Source organism: Lissotriton vulgaris, chromosome 10, assembly GCF_964263255.1.
Source record: "Lissotriton vulgaris chromosome 10, aLisVul1.2, whole genome shotgun sequence".
NCBI classification, from domain to species: domain Eukaryota; kingdom Metazoa; phylum Chordata; class Amphibia; order Caudata; family Salamandridae; genus Lissotriton; species Lissotriton vulgaris.
In genome coordinates, this window is record NC_141698.1 from 585,513,844 (window position 1) to 585,529,553 (window position 15,710).

At 49.3% G+C, this 15,710-nt stretch overlaps 1 protein-coding gene across 1 annotated transcript in view; it reads left to right on the plus strand.

Annotated features, from left to right (window-relative positions):
* Positions 1-15,377, plus strand: part of RRN3 (RNA polymerase I transcription factor RRN3) — a 546,972-nt gene extending 531,595 nt beyond the window's left edge. Inside the window, exon 18 of the mRNA XM_086941427.1 lies at positions 11,932-15,377. Within this exon, the coding sequence (XP_086797553.1) occupies positions 11,932-12,090 (159 nt within the window). The 3' untranslated portion in view covers positions 12,091-15,377. The remainder of the gene's footprint in view (positions 1-11,931) is intronic.
* Positions 15,378-15,710: the final 333 nt, after the last annotated feature.

Consider the following 15,710-nt stretch of genomic DNA (forward strand, 5'->3'; position numbering starts at 1 on the left):
TAGATTTGTGGCATGGTGCACAGCAAAGGCTGTGGATCCCCTTAATGCACCTCTTTCTGAGGTTCTCCTCTTTCTTCTCTCTCTTGCCCGGCAGGGCTCTGCTCTGGGCACTGTCAAGGGCTATCTCTCAGCTCTTTCAGCCTTTCTGAGGCTGCCTGATCAACCTTCTTTGTTCAAGTCCCCTATCGTTAATCGATTCCTGAAGGGCATCACTCATACGTTCCCTCCTGTTCCCTTCGTGATGCCTCAGTGGGACTTGAACCTGGTTCTTACGTTTCTGATGTGCGCTCCCTTTGAGCCACTTCACAACTGTCCTCTTCGCCTTCTCTCTTTGAAGACTGCCTTCCTGGTAGCCATCACCTCTGCCAGGAGAGTGAGTGAGCTCCAGGCTCTATCTTGTAAGCCTCCTTTCCTTTCAGTCCATCCGGACAAGGTTGTGTTACGAACAAGGCCCTCCTTCCTACCCAAGGTAGTCACGGCCTTCCACATTGGGCAATCCATCACCTTGCCCACCTTCTTTCCGCCTCCGCACCCCTCGAGAGAGGAAGAGAGGCTCCACCGTCTGGACCCAAAACGTGCGCTCTCATTTTATTTGAATCGCACACAACAGTTCCGGGTGGATGATCAACTCTTTGTTGGATACGCGGGCGCTAAGAAAGGGAAAGCGGTGCACAAGCAGACCATCTCCCGGTGGATCATCTTGTGTATCCAGGCGTGTTACTCCTTGGCTAAGAAGGAACCCCCTGTTGGGCTGAGGGCTCATTCCACTCGAGCCACAGCCACTACAACTGCCTTGGGCCGAGGTGTGCCCTTGCAGGACATTTGCCAGGCGGCTACGTGGGCCTCGCTGCACACGTTTGCGCGACATTATTGCCTGGACAGTCAAGTCCGGAGGGATGGCTACTTTGGCCGTTCCGTCCTCCAGGACTTTCTGGTGTGATTATTGGTTCGCAGACCCACCACCACGGGTATTGCTGGGGTATCTAGTCTAAGGTAAGGAATCTATCACTAACGTGTCTCTTTCAGATGCACAAGTTACTACTTGTGTAACGATATATCTGTAAGAGACATTAGTTAGTGATAGATTCCTTACCGACCCACCCATCCTCCCCTTTCTGCGAACCGATATCTAGGGTTAAGGTCATCCCTTTTCAGGGCCCTAGTTTCATGGCACCAGTGTTGGTTTTTGGCATGGCTCTGCGCTTCTGGCGCGGAAAAGCTGTGTCTAAGAACTGACGTCAGCACGCGGAGGCGACGTCTAAGTACTCCGACGACGTCATCACGACGCCGACGATGGACGCGGAGCCGCAGACGACGCCTACCGACGCGCAAGGGTACTGCTACGCAAAAGTTTCCGGATCCAGTCTGACGCCTGGGGATATTCTATTCTAAGGTAAGGAATCTATCACTAACTAATGTCTCTTACAGATATATCGTTACACAAGTAGTAACTTGTGCGTTAGGGCACATAGGCATGATCCCTGGGCCCCATCCAAAACATGTGCCATTCACAGGTATTGTAAGTGCAGTAAAGCCATTTTAAACCATGGGCTGAAAGTTTGGCACCCCGAACTACACTGCTCTATTGTCTCGATTACCAGTAGCGCAAGAATAATGAAACGCCACTAACCTTTACTTGTGACCAGCGGAGACGATGATTTACGATATGCCCCCCAATTCCTCCTAGCACAGACCCCAGCAGAGGAAGACCATCCTTCTGCGTGGAAATGTACCCAGGGGAAAAGGGAAGTATATAAAATAATAAACTCGCTGTATATTCTGTGTTTCCCTCAAGGTCTGGTCGAAAGAACTGCTAGGTATCAGGAAGGATGTCCACACTGCATAACGGGATGACAAAGCAGAAGAGAAGACACCAGCCTTCTCCTCTGATACCAAGTACAAAAAGTATGTTTTTCTCACTCTACCCACCAGAATGTCTTACAGCTAGAACTAGAATGTTTTCACCCTTAAGCCCAATACGATTTTAGAGGTAGTGTAGAACAACTCAGTTTGTTCCTCTTGAGGCAATAGGCTCTAAGTAAATGCGCAATCTTCAATAACAGTAGGTATGCATATAAACATACTCATGTTCAAATGGTCAACATTAGAAGGTAATAACAAAAAGGTAACTGATCCCCCTGAGAATTTGAACGTTGTTTGCTTCACAACACAAAGTCTCTAGTGTCTGCAATCAGGTTAAGGAGCAGCGTGATTCACTCGAGACTTGGCAAGTTGCTGCAGCAGTGTGGAGAGGAATCGCCGGGGCGCAATAATATATGGCATGGGCCGAGAACAGGACAAAGCAACTACCCCGGGACGCTGCTAAAGAGTGAATTGTCAGGAACGCGTCTTCAGATTCAGTCGCGTTCTCAGACAATGCTCTTCGGATACGCGCTAGCGATTTAAACGCGTAACAGAGCATTTAAAAAGCACCGCGGCTTTCTGTTATAAGAATGACACGAACACTGACGAGATGCGGAGGAGGCGAGCCCTCGCTCCTTCCGCAGAGTACCTGTTCGATACCAAGGGGCAACTCCAAATGTTTTTTGGTAAATGCTGAATCCGCTTCGAGGAAGGTTCAGGAAAAAACGTCCACGGCTACAATCTTCGAGCTGAAATCCGGCGGGGAACACCATCCGCCATTCCAAACGGCAACGGGTTGATTGACAAGCACCTTCCCATTGTGGAGGAGGTGCATTTGTGTGATCCGCCCGGAGCCTCCACGTGTCCTGCCCCTTAGCATGCTGGTAATTGTAGTCTTTTGATGCTTTTCAGTGCACCATGATGGGAAGGCAAACTACGGATTTTATAAGGGTAGGACGGATACCGATCCCAAGGGCATGAGATCGCTACATCATAATGGCTTTACTGAAGTCTGAGAGCTTTGGTATCAAACTTCTCAGCCTATTAAACCCACACTGATGCCAGTGTGGGATTTAATGCAAAATGCACTCAGAGGGCATCTTGGAGATTCACCCTGAACAACGACCTAACTCTAGTGTCCCGGCTGACCAGCTGCCACCCCGGGGTTCTGAAACAAAGCACATCCAGGGCAGAGGTGTCAACCCTCCTCCCTCAGGATGAGCAGGGTCCCTGAAGGGGAAGCTTCAAAGGCTTGCCGCCTTTGTGAGATGGGCCAGATATTTGCTACTCCCAGCAACTGGCCCTCACCGGTTCTGACCCCCACTTTAGGTTGGAGAATCAGCGGCAAACCAAGATAGGAGGAGAGGTGTTCCCCCCCCTTTGCCAACCCCACCCCTCAGGTGAAGGACAACTTGCAGTCCATGCCATCTTGAAGATCTTTAACCAGCCAACCAGAGTGAGGCTTATGCCCCCTTCAACTGGGTAGTGGCATAATAGGGGGTGTACCGACCCCAAGAAAGGGACCCATTGGTCCCAACCCGTACCTACCTGAACGCCCTAAATTTAGTATTTAGGGGTAACCCTGAACCTTGCCTCCTCATACAAGAAAAAGAGGAATACGGACCGAAGAACCGAACCGAAGGAAGAAGAGGAGTACACCAACTGACTTGGTCCCAGCCTTATCGGCCTGCCCTGACCTCGACTAGCTCCAGTGGAAATCCGGTATGTCCAGCACCCAGCCGCCCCCCTGATCCCGGAGGACCTGCGCTGCCTTCCCTAAAAAGACTTTGTCTCCCGTGAGCACCGAATTTGCTTGCCAACAGACTCTGGCTCCGGCCAAATCCACAAGTCTGCATCTGACGCCCACATCTCAAGTTCGGGTGACCTAACACCGCGAGGAGGTCTCTCCGGCAATCCTGACCTGGGATCTAGTAATCCCTGACCTCCCTCAAGTCTCCTGACAACGCCTGTCACCCCTTTCTGGGGGATCCCCTCCCCAACCGCGACCAGAGCCAGTAAGGAAAACCTGACTCAAAAGACACCCCTGCACCTGACATCCCACGCCTTGGTTGGTCCAACCGATGGTGTCCCAGCATCCCTCGACATCCCAACTTAACTCTCCAACAGGTTGTTGCGTCGAAGATTTATATGTCCGAGCCTGCAGTGTTTGTTCTGAACTGGAGCCTCCCCATTGAAACCAACAGGGCTGACGTTGATCCAGCAACCTGAACCAGGCCGTCCCTGTGCCGCTGTGCGTGCACCATGTGTGCTATCCTGGCTCCTTCTTTGCCCTGAGCTAAACCCTAGGAGCTTTGCTCCCACATCCAAGTGGTGTGCCTGTGAGCAGCCACCAACCGGAGGCCCACTATTCCCCATTGGGTATCATTGGGCCTCAGCACCGGGTCGCCCCAGTGCCGCTGAGGATGTTCTTTGAGTTCATCTTGGACCCTGGTGGAGCTCTGGTTCTAACCCCAGAAATCCAACTCCCAAGACTGAGTACTTAACTTAAAACCGATAACCAGATTTTCTCCCATAGGACTGCATTAACTGCTTTTCTGTGTGGAGTTGGAAATTGTATGAGAACCTGAGAAACTGTTATAAGAAAAACGGACTTATCTTTTATGCAGGAAATGTCCCAGTGTGCTATCTAGACATATCACACTGAGTAGAACAAGTAATCCTGAAATGTAATCTGTAAAGTAATCTAAAAAGTAACAGCAAACGTAATTTCTACTGTTTCTGAACATTTGACCTACCTGTAACAATGTCAACTGCGTTCAACTGTATTATTCTTGAAAAGTACTACATTTGCTTACCTGCACCAAGTCCTCCTTGGTTCTAAAAATAAAATACAACAAATAAATATTTTTCCTACAAACAATTGGTCCGAGTTCAGTCTTTGAGGGTACAACATCATTTCTTGCCTGAGTGTGTGTAATAAATGCTTAACACTGCTCTCTGATAAAGCCTTGCTCTCGCCCACACTACCACAAACACAAGTTACTTACCTTTAGTAACGATATATCTATAAGGGACATTAGTTAGTGATAGATTCCTTACCATTGAATTACCCCAAGCGTCATACTGGATCCGGAAATTTTTCGTCAGCGGTACCCCTGCACATCAGAAGGTGGCGTTGTGTGGCCCTGCGTCCGTCATAGGTGTTGTGGTAGCCGGGATTACATTGCGGAAGCTACTTAGATGCCGCCCTGGTGCGCCGACGTCAGTTCTGTACATGACTTTCCGCACTAGAAACGCATAGCCATGCAAGATACTGACCACTGGTGCATTGAAACTAGGGCCCTGAAAGGGATGGCCTTAACATAGGAAATCAGTTCACAGAATGGGGAGGATGGGTGGGGCGGTAAGGAATCTATCACTAACTAATGTGTCTTAGAGATATATTGTTACCGAAGGTAAGTAACTTGTGCATCTGAAAGAGACACTTTAGTGATAGATTCCTTACCTTAGAATTGATACCCCAGCAATACCAACTCCGGTGGTGGGTGTGCAAACCAAGATCACACCAGAAAGTCATTGCGAACAGAACGGCCAAAGAAGCCGTCTCTCCGGACTTGACTGTCAAGGCAATAATGTTTAGTAAAAGTGTGCAGTGAGGCCCACGTGGCTGCCTGACAGAGGTCTTGCTGGGGGACATCACGTCCCAATGCAGTAGTAGCTGCTGTCGCCCTGGTAGAATGGGCGCATAGCCCCACCGGAGATTCCTATTTAGCCAGAGAATAACAGGCTTTTATACACAAGATGACCCAGCGGGAGATAGCACTCTTGTGTACAGCCTGGCCTTTCTTGGCGCCTACGTAGCCAACAAAGAGCTGGTCATCCACCCGGAACTGTTTTGTGCTATTCAGGTAGAATGAGAGCGCACGTTTTGGGTCCAGGCGGTGGAGCCTCTCTTCTTCTCTGGAGGGGTGCGGAGGCGGTAAGAAATTGGGCAAGGTGATAGTTTGCCCGATGTGGAAGGCAGTAACAACCTTTGACAAGAAGGAAGGGAAGGTCTGGAGCACAACATTGTCCAGATGAACAGACAGAAAAGGAGGTTTACATGAAAGAGCCAGGAGCTTACTCAGGTGCCTAGCGGAGGTGATGGCAACCAGGAAAGCAGTCTTTAAAGTCAGTAAATGAAGAGAACAGTTGTTAAGTGGCTCAAAAGGAGCGCACATCAAATAAGTTAGAACCAAATTCAAGTTCTACTGCAGCATCACAACGGAATAGGAGGGAAAAGGTGAGTGATGCCTTTGAGACAACTATCTACAACAGGGGACTTGAAAATAGAGGGCTGATCAGGGAGCTTGAGAAAGGCCGACATTGCTGAAAGGTAGCCCCTAATAGTGCCCAGAGCAGAGCCCTGCCGGGCCAAAGAAAGAAGGAACAAAAGGACTTCTGAAAGAGGGGTAGAAAAGGCATCTACAGCCTTTGCTGTGCAGCATGCCACAAACGTGTTCCACCTGCAGGGGTATACCGATTTAGTGGAGGGACGCCTGGCTGTCAGAATGATATCACAGACTTCAGGAGGCAAGTTAAGTGGAATCAACTGTCGCCGCTCAATCTCCACGCAAGGAGGTGGAAGCTGGACAGGTTCGGATGGAGGACCGTCCCCTGCTGCTGCGACAGAAGATCTTCCCGAAGAGGCTGTCGTATCGGGGGATCCACGCTCATACTGAGTAGCTCAGGATACCAAACTCTTCGAGCCCAGTCCCGGGCCACATGAATGACCTGGGCTCAGTCTAGCTTGATCTTCTTCAGCACTCTGGGTAGAAGTGGTATCGGTGGTAAGGCGTACAATGGACCACAACTCCACTCATGACGAAAAGCGTAGCTGAGCGAGTGCCGCCTTGGATATTCCAATGCGCAGAACTGCTGACAAACTCTTCGAGCCCAGTCCCGGGCCACATGAATGACCTGGGCCCAGTCTAGCTTGATCTTCTTCAGCACTCTGGGTAAAAGTGGTATCGGCGGTAAGGCGTACAATAGACCACAACTCCACTCATGACGAAAAGCGTAGCTGAGCGAGTGCCGCCTTGGATATTCCAATGCGCAGAACTGCTGACATAGCGCGTTCTCTTACGTGGCGAATAGATCTAACCAAGTCTCGCCCCACTGTTGAAAGAGACCTTGCGCCACCTCCGAGTGAAGAAGCCATTCGTGATCCGTCATACACCTGCGGCTGAGTTCTTCCACTCTGGCTTTCAGAGAACCTGCCATGTGTTGAACCACCAAGGAAGTGCCTTGACCAGCAAATGTCCAGAGACACAGAGGCTCCTTACATAGGGTCCATGACCCCACCCCACCCTGCTTGGTGCAGTACCACATTGCGGTGGTATTGTCCGTGAACACCTGCACTACTCTCCCCTTGACAGAGGGAAAGAATGCTTTCAGTGCAAGTAGGATCGCCAGGAGCTCTAGAAGGTTGATATGGAGCCTGGACTCCGCCGGAGACCAGAGGTCTCTGATCTCCGCCTCTCCCATGTGGCCGCCCCATCCCAGGAGGGATCCATCCGTCACCACTGTGTGCTCTGGTTAGGGAAGGGAGAGTGATCTGCCGCTGACCCAATGCTGGTTCGTGAGCCACCAGTGCAATTGCTGTGCAGTGCCCTCCGAGATCTGGACGAACTTGGACAGGTCCCCTTGATGCTGCTCCCAATGGAACTTCAGGTCCCACTGCAGAGCCCGCATATGCCATCTGGCATGATTGGTCGGCAGGATGAAGGAGGCCAGAGGCCCAGCAACCTCAAGGTCATCCTGACCGGAACCCAGGACAAGGGCCGAAAGATCGAAATCATAGCCCGAATGTCCCGGACTCGCTGTTCGGGAGGATAAACCTGAAACTGCGCCGTGTCCAGAACCGCTCCCATATTGAGGAGCTTCTGAGAGGGAATCAGGTGCGACTTCGGCACGTTGATGGAGAACCCCAGCAAATGCAGGAGGTCAGCTGGAGGTGGGAGACGACTGCCTGGGGCGAGCCCGCCTTCAACAACCAGTCGTCGAGATAGGGGAAGACCAAAACCCAGCAGATGAGCTGCTACCGCTGCCATCACTTTGGTGACCACCCGTGGGTGGCTGGTAAGGCCAAAAAGCAGCACTGTGAACTGAAAGTGCTTGTAGCCTACAGTGAACCGCAGGTAACGCCGGTGGGCTGGCAGGTCGGGGATATGAAAATAAGCGTCCTGCAAGTCCAACGCTACCATCCAGTCTTGCGGGTCCAGGGCAGACAAGACCTGAGCATGTGTGAGCTTCTTTAACTTCTCCTTCCGGAGGAAGCGATTGACGTTCCGAAGGTCTAAAATAGGACGCAGGCCCTTGTCCTTCTTCGGAACCAGGAAGTAGTGGGAGTAACAACCACAACCTACTACTGGTGTCGAAACGCACTCGATGGCTCCCTTTGCCATGAGAGCCACAACTTCCTGCTGGAGAAGTGCCAAGTGATCCCCCACGAAATGCAGTGGTATTAAGGTGGCATGGCTGGAGTGGTGGTCTCGAAGAGGAGGGAGCAGCCCCTTCGGGCAATCTCCATAACCCACCTGTCTGTAGTGATGGTGCGCCAGTGGGCCTGAAACACCGGACTAGGAAGGTTTGGAGGCAGTGGTGGCAGGGGAGGTAGTGGATTGACCCACCCACTGGCCTCGGAACCCACCTCGACGGGTCCCTTATCTGGGGCTGTGCTGAGACTGTTGCTGCGCAGGCCTGTGGCTTTGAACCAAATGTATCTGGGCACCCCTTCCTTGGCCACGAAAGGAGCTAAAAGCAGACCCCGAAGGAATGCGCGCGGCTGAAAGGCCCAAGGACTTGGCCGTAGCCCACGAGTCCTTAAAGCGCTTCAACGCACTATATGCCTTGTTGCCAAAAAGGCGAGTGCCATCAAAGGCGATTTACAAAAGGGGGTGGTGATGAACAGAGTGTCTGAATTGAGCAGACCACTCTTACCCAGTCCAAAGATCAGGGCTTGATCCATCACCGTTATTTATCTCACTGCCCCATCCCAGCTCAGAACCTGGCTATATGCAAATCAGTCTGTCCCTGGCCCAGTGCATCATGGGAACAGGGCAGACTAAACTACCAAGCCAATTCTTTACCAGAAAGGAGACAAGCTACCGGGGACCGGTTTCTGGCATTTCAGCCGTCTTCGGCCCGGCTTGCTTGAATCCTGATGGAGCAGTGAGAAAGGGACTCATGTCTGAGTATACCCTGCCACACCTATAGTGGCCAAAATCGATTTACAAAAGGGGGTGGTGATGAACAGAGTGTCTGAATTGAGCAGACCACTCTTACCCAGTCCAAAGATCAGGGCTTGATCCATCACCGTTATTTATCTCACTGCCCCATCCCAGCTCAGAACCTGGCTATATGCAAATCAGTCTGTCCCTGGCCCAGTGCATCATGGGAACAGGGCAGACTAAACTACCAAGCCAATTCTTTACCAGAAAGGAGACAAAGGGCCTGGCCATCAGAGTGTTCTGGACATCCCCTGAAAAGCCAGTGGAAATTGCTCTGCCCAGCGAGTCGGCGGTGTCAAGGCCACAAAGAATTGTGAACTTGGCTGCATCTCTCCCCTTAGCAATAGCTTGGGAGAGCACCATTCGGGACTACTCCAAACACTGAGGCAGCACCTGGGCCACCGTAGCCTACACAGAGTGGGAATCACGGCCCCAAGAGGCATGCGGTGTTCACAGACCGCAGCCCTGAACTGGTGGAAGAGAAAATCTTCTTCCCAAACTGCTCCAGTTCCTTGGATTCCCTGTCCGGAGGTGCGGAAGGGAATGCACTTGGGCACGCAGAGGCTCGGACAACCAAACTCTCAGGGGTAGGGTGTTGGGAGAGGAAAATGGCAGAGCCCGGGCGAAGCCGTCATGCCGCGTTCCTATCCACAGAAGCCCCTGTGTTGGGCCTGGACCAGGTGCCCAAAAGGACGTCTGAAAGTGCATCATTAAATGGCAGCAGCGGCTCCACAGAGGAAGCCACCGGCCTAAGCACTTCTGTCAGGAGGTTAGTCCTGATGGCCACTGTAGGGAGCTTGATGTGGAGAGCCTCTGCTGCCCTATGTAACACCACTGAATAAGTACCACCACCCTCCTCCGTAGCCACAGTAGAAGGAGACAGTGCGCCAGTTTCTGGTGAGAAATCCAGATCACTGGCATCCTCCATATCCTCTACCCAGTCCGGGTCTACCTGGCATTGGGCTGTGGGAGGGTCTTCAGACACCTCCCAGTCCTCCCCGTCTTCCATTATCTGCTGGGCAGGTGAGAAAGATGGAGGAGGATGGAGATAGGGGAAAAAATTACCCATCGTAGTCAGAATCAGCGCCGATCGACACTGGTCTGGCACTGTCTCCACGTCAGGGTGGAAGCCAGGGACGACATCGGTCGGGTAGCCGCCCGACGTGGGTGGCGGTGCCGTAGACTTAGATTTCAGTGGAGGTCGTACGAGGTCAACCAACATCAGCTGGGATCCTAGCATGGATCCATGTGGGTCTTGCGAGGCCGGAGCCGTCGACTACGTCGGGCCGGAACTGCTGACGGAGTAGGGTGAAGACCTCCAGTCTAACCCACGGGCCCGACGGGCCAAAGAGGCGGGCCATGGCTGACAGAAATTCCTGCAGCTGGGCCGGAGTCGCCGACGGACCCGGGAAAGGCGGGTAGGCTGACGGGGACTGCGTAGGCTCCGCCGGAGACTGTGAGGGTTCAGAAAAGGGGGTGGTGATGAACAGAGTGTCTGAATTAAGCAGACCACTCTTACCCAGTCCAAAGATCAGGGCTTGATCCATCACCGTTATTTATCTCACTGCCCCATCCCAGCTCAGAACCTGGCTATATGCAAATCAGTCTGTCCCTGGCCCAGTGCATTATGGGAACAGGGCAGACTAAACTACCAAGCCAATTCTTCACCAGAAAGGAGACAAGCTACCGGGGACCGGTTTCTGGCATTTCAGCCGTCTTCGGCCCGGCTTGCTTGAATCCTGATGGAGCAGTGAGAAAGGGACTCATGTCTGAGTATACCCTGCCACACCTATAGTGGCCAAAAACGATTCAGAAAAGGGGGTGGTGATGAACAGAGTGTCTGAATTAAGCAGACCACTCTTACCCAGTCCAAAGATCAGGGCTTGATCCATCACCGTTATTTATCTCACTGCCCCATCCCAGCTCAGAACCTGGCTATATGCAAATCAGTCTGTCCCTGGCCCAGTGCATCATGGGAACAGGGCAGACTAAACTACCAAGCCAATTCTTCACCAGAAAGGAGACAAGCTACCGGGGACCGGTTTCTGGCATTTCAGCCGTCTTCGGCCCGGCTTGCTTGAATCCTGATGGAGCAGTGAGAAAGGGACTCATGTCTGAGTATACCCTGCCACACCTATAGTGGCCAAAAACGATTCAGAAAAGGGGGTGGTGATGAACAGAGTGTCTGAATTAAGCAGACCACTCTTACCCAGTCCAAAGATCAGGGCTTGATCCATCACCGTTATTTATCTCACTGCCCCATCCCAGCTCAGAACCTGGCTATATGCAAATCAGTCTGTCCCTGGCCCAGTGCATCATGGGAACAGGGCAGACTAAACTACCAAGCCAATTCTTCACCAGAAAGGAGACAAGCTACCGGGGACCGGTTTCTGGCATTTCAGCCGTCTTCGGCCCGGCTTGCTTGAATCCTGATGGAGCAGTGAGAAAGGGACTCATGTCTGAGTATACCACCCGCACCCTGAGCCGAGTCACGGGACAGGCTAGGGGAAGGCGAAGAGCGACGTCGCCACCTTCCGACGAGCCGGGGTACTGCTGACGAAAACTTTCTGGATCCAGTCTGACGCCTAGGGGTAATTCTAAGGTAAGGAATCTATCACTAACGTGACTCTTTCAGATATAGAGAGTAAGGTATTATCTACTTTAACCTCTGTAAGCCTTTTGGGATCCACTGGACTCTATGCACACTATACCTTACTTTGGTATAGTTTATACAGATCCAACTTCATACATATGTGTATCCATGTTGCCCTTGTGAGTGAAGTTATTTTAAATTATTGCTCTCCTGTACTTATTGCTTTACTCTACCTTTGTGCAGGAGCGTCATACAGAGGAAGATGATGATTTTTTGAAAGGCGAGACACCACAAAGTGATGGAGTGGTAGGAATGACGCCAAGTTCCTATGATGCTCAGTTCCAGAGCCCAACAAGCAGTGTGGGATCCCCTCCTGTCACCTACCTACACCGGCCTTTATGATGTTGCAAATCGCAAACTAAAAGACTTATGAAACATAATTTATTTTGACTATAAAGAAAAAAAATATATTTTATGGAGGATGAGATTAAAAAAGAGCATTTTGTTTTCATCTGATGAATTTCCCCACACCGTGGTAAGAACTAATGCAAGTTTGTTGTGGATTTCTGTCAAAGAGAAAAAACAATAATTGAAGTCATTGGGAACTACCTTACTTGCTCTTCAGTGTGCTGCAGTTAAAAGTGCACAGAAAACAACCGAGATTCGTCCATGGTTTACAACTTTATCTGCAAAATCAGACCCCTGTTTCAATACAAAGAACTTGATTTGCCTTCTGCTTCCTTCCTGTGACGATTTAGCACAGAGAACATTTTATAACTGTAAATGCACTTTAATATTTTCTCCCCAGGCGATAATCTCCAGAAACAATTTTCTTTTAATTGATCTTTGTAGGGTCATCGTCTTCATTTGTTAGTCGCAATTTTATTTTAGAAATAGTTGCTCGATTTTTTTAATCCCTAGATCTGGTTTGCATCGGTATTTTTTTTTAAAGACACAGGTACTTGTTATGTTTATTTAAAACAAATTACATATTATCAGCTTGGTCAGAATGGGCACAATGACTATTGAATGCCATTTCTTTTTATGTCTCGGCATCTATTTCCGTTATGTTTGAAGAGGGCATAGAAAGTACAGAATTGACAACCAGGATTACTGTGTCCTTCCTCATTGCTTCCAGGTCTCCTGCAAAAGAGTGCATTTATTATCATCACTGCATAGAAGTCAATTGTGTTTCCACTTAACAGAGTGGTTTGCTTTATGTGAAGTTCGGGATGCACTGCTGTGGATACTGCTGCTTTCCGCTCCCTGCCATTATTCCCCAAACCCCTATTGGTACATTATTTTGCCTTATTGCTTATGCCTCATTCATGCCGTGAGCCTAGACGGTTTGACTTCAGTTTCCCTCTCTTCTGCCACAGCCCATTTGCTACCATCGCATTATGGTGCTTGTTGGACGCTCTATAGGCGATGGTGCCCCCAAAAGAGTACACCCAAAAGAGGTGTAGGCCCTTAGAAAGTAGCAGACTTCGAAGGACACGTTTCAGACATGCTTTGAGGTGAGCATAATCAAATCACGGTTCATAGCAGTAACGGTCTCATTTGTTCATTCGCCCCACCGGATGCCACCAAATCAGCTTACACCAATTTGCCTTTGTGAGAACGGAGTTCTGAAAGTTGTTTGACATTTTACCTTTCAAGCGATCCTTGTGTCCTGCACTCAAGGCTCTGTAGTTCTCTTGCATTGGTGATTGGTGACTTCAGCACTGGCATCTGGAGTGATCAGTCACTTCCAGCAACTGTAAAAAAATTGATGGTGGGTGATCATTAACTCCTGGCTACCTCTGGTCACTATTGCTGAACTAGTGAGCATTTCCAGCCCTTGTACCCTTTCACTTCCTGGCAAGCTTCACTTCTAGATGTCTGTTAGCACAAGTACTTCCAGGTGAGTGTTCATTTTCAGTATACTTAGGATCTAATTCCAGGTACCTGAACATTTTTGGATCTAAACCCCTCGTACGTGTGTATTGCCACTACTGGTTTAATGCTATGATGACTGCTGGGTGAAAGCGCCACAGTGAGATGAATGCCTTCCAGCTCTCATGCGCTGTTCCTGATCAGAGTTCAATGATTTTGTCATAGCTTGCATGCCTCATCATGTTTCTGACTTTCTACTCTTGCCAGTGGTTATTATGAACCTGTTGCTCCAGATCACGCTGTCATTTCCTCATGCTCCTGCGACTGAACATACAAAGAAAATAATTGAACCATCTCACACCCTCATATTTATTCTAATAGACGTTGTGGGGCTCCTTTCCATCCCGCCTGAAGGAGTGCAGGTTTCTTGTTTCTTTATAAGCCAGTAACATACCTGTGCTAAGTGGAGTTTGTGTTAAGTGTTCTGGAGTAGGTAGCACCTGTAATATCAGCGCTACTATAAACTTGTGGTTATCTTTCTATGCTACTTGTGCCTGCCTCATTATTATGACCTTTTAGTAAATCTAGTGCGTAAAAGCAGAGCCGGTCTTTAACCACAGTAGATGAGTGGGGATGCTGTCGCAATGGACCTGGATCTAGAGGTGTCTATATTCACAAATCCTCTGACTATTCTGAAATTTGAAATGGTGGAATTGCAGCTGTAATCCGTTTGGCGAGATAACGGGTAGCAGGGCATATTAATGCTGTGCCCTATTGGTGTAGCTGAGTAACTCCATATTCCTTTGCATGAGAATCGATGCTTTTCCTCAGATGATCTAGGGCGAGAGAAGAGAGACCAATGCTTTTTAAGGAACTGCTGTTTTACAGAAAGAACAGATGCCCCTTCACCTTGATGAAATGGAAGCCCCGTAGAGAACATTTCCAGATGCATGTCGGGTGATGCTGTGGTCACAAAGGCAGCAGCCATTCAACACGGTTCTTGCAAATGAACACAAAAGAAAAGATAAACTCTCCGGACATTGCTCTGCAAAGGATCGTGATCTGTCCATTCGACAGTTACACATATTCCCTGATCAAATATATGTAGGTCTCGATGTCGATGCCAGGAGGGCTGCTGCAAAATGAAGTTGTGTGTAAAGAAGCTTCGACAGCTGTCTTCCATGTTCTGCTTGGTGTCGCTGCAAGAGTGTATCAGTTTCGTTTGTGAGGGAGGGTTGCACTGCCTCTGGCCATGCCTCTTTTTATCCGTGAAGCTTTTGTCAGTGGGTGCATTATTGCATTTTGGGATGGTGGCATTTTTTAACACTGGCTGCATCTGCCCTCTTCTCCGCTCATATTTCCTCTGACAACGTTTTCTGGTTAACTGGGCTTTTTACACGCACCAAATAACACCTACTCATAACATTGTACATATGAAAACAGACACGCCACGATCACATACCATTTCAAACACCATATTCATAATCTACTGCACCACTATTGTGATCTACTGACAATCTGGCACTGTATTAGCAGTTTCCCTCGTAAACAAAAGTTGTGAATTATATTGTGCATATGAAGATGTTTCCTTAGGAGTGTGTGGCTTTATATGTGAAATGTTCGCTCACGTCTGTGCGATTTAGGACTACTGTTGAAGACCTTATGACATCCCAAAAAAAGCATTGTCAAACTCAATAGGTATGAGATTGGATTCCAGCATTCTGTATTTTTCAGTGTTCGTTTTGTTATGATTTTTGCAAAACGTTATTGTTGAGGCCCTTGTCAATCTATTAAAAAATGGCTAAAAGTGTGAATATGTTATAGTTTGTGAACAAACTGGTATAGCAGTCCCATGATTTGTAGTAAACCCATGTGTGTGTGGATGTGATCTGTGTGAAAGGGCAGGCTCCTGTGACCCACAGAGAAATTAGCCAACAACTGAAGTGTAGTGGGCTGACCCATTGCTACATCCTGTATGCTGTAGTGGGCAGAAGAAAAATGAAAATGACACAATACCAGCCCAGAAGGATGAGGAGGGTTTGCTGAAAGCCCCTATAAGTATAGTATGCATGCAATTTTAGTAAAAACAAAAAGGTTGGGGCAAATATCAGACCTAACAAGTGGATTTTTCAGTGTTTGTTTTGAAA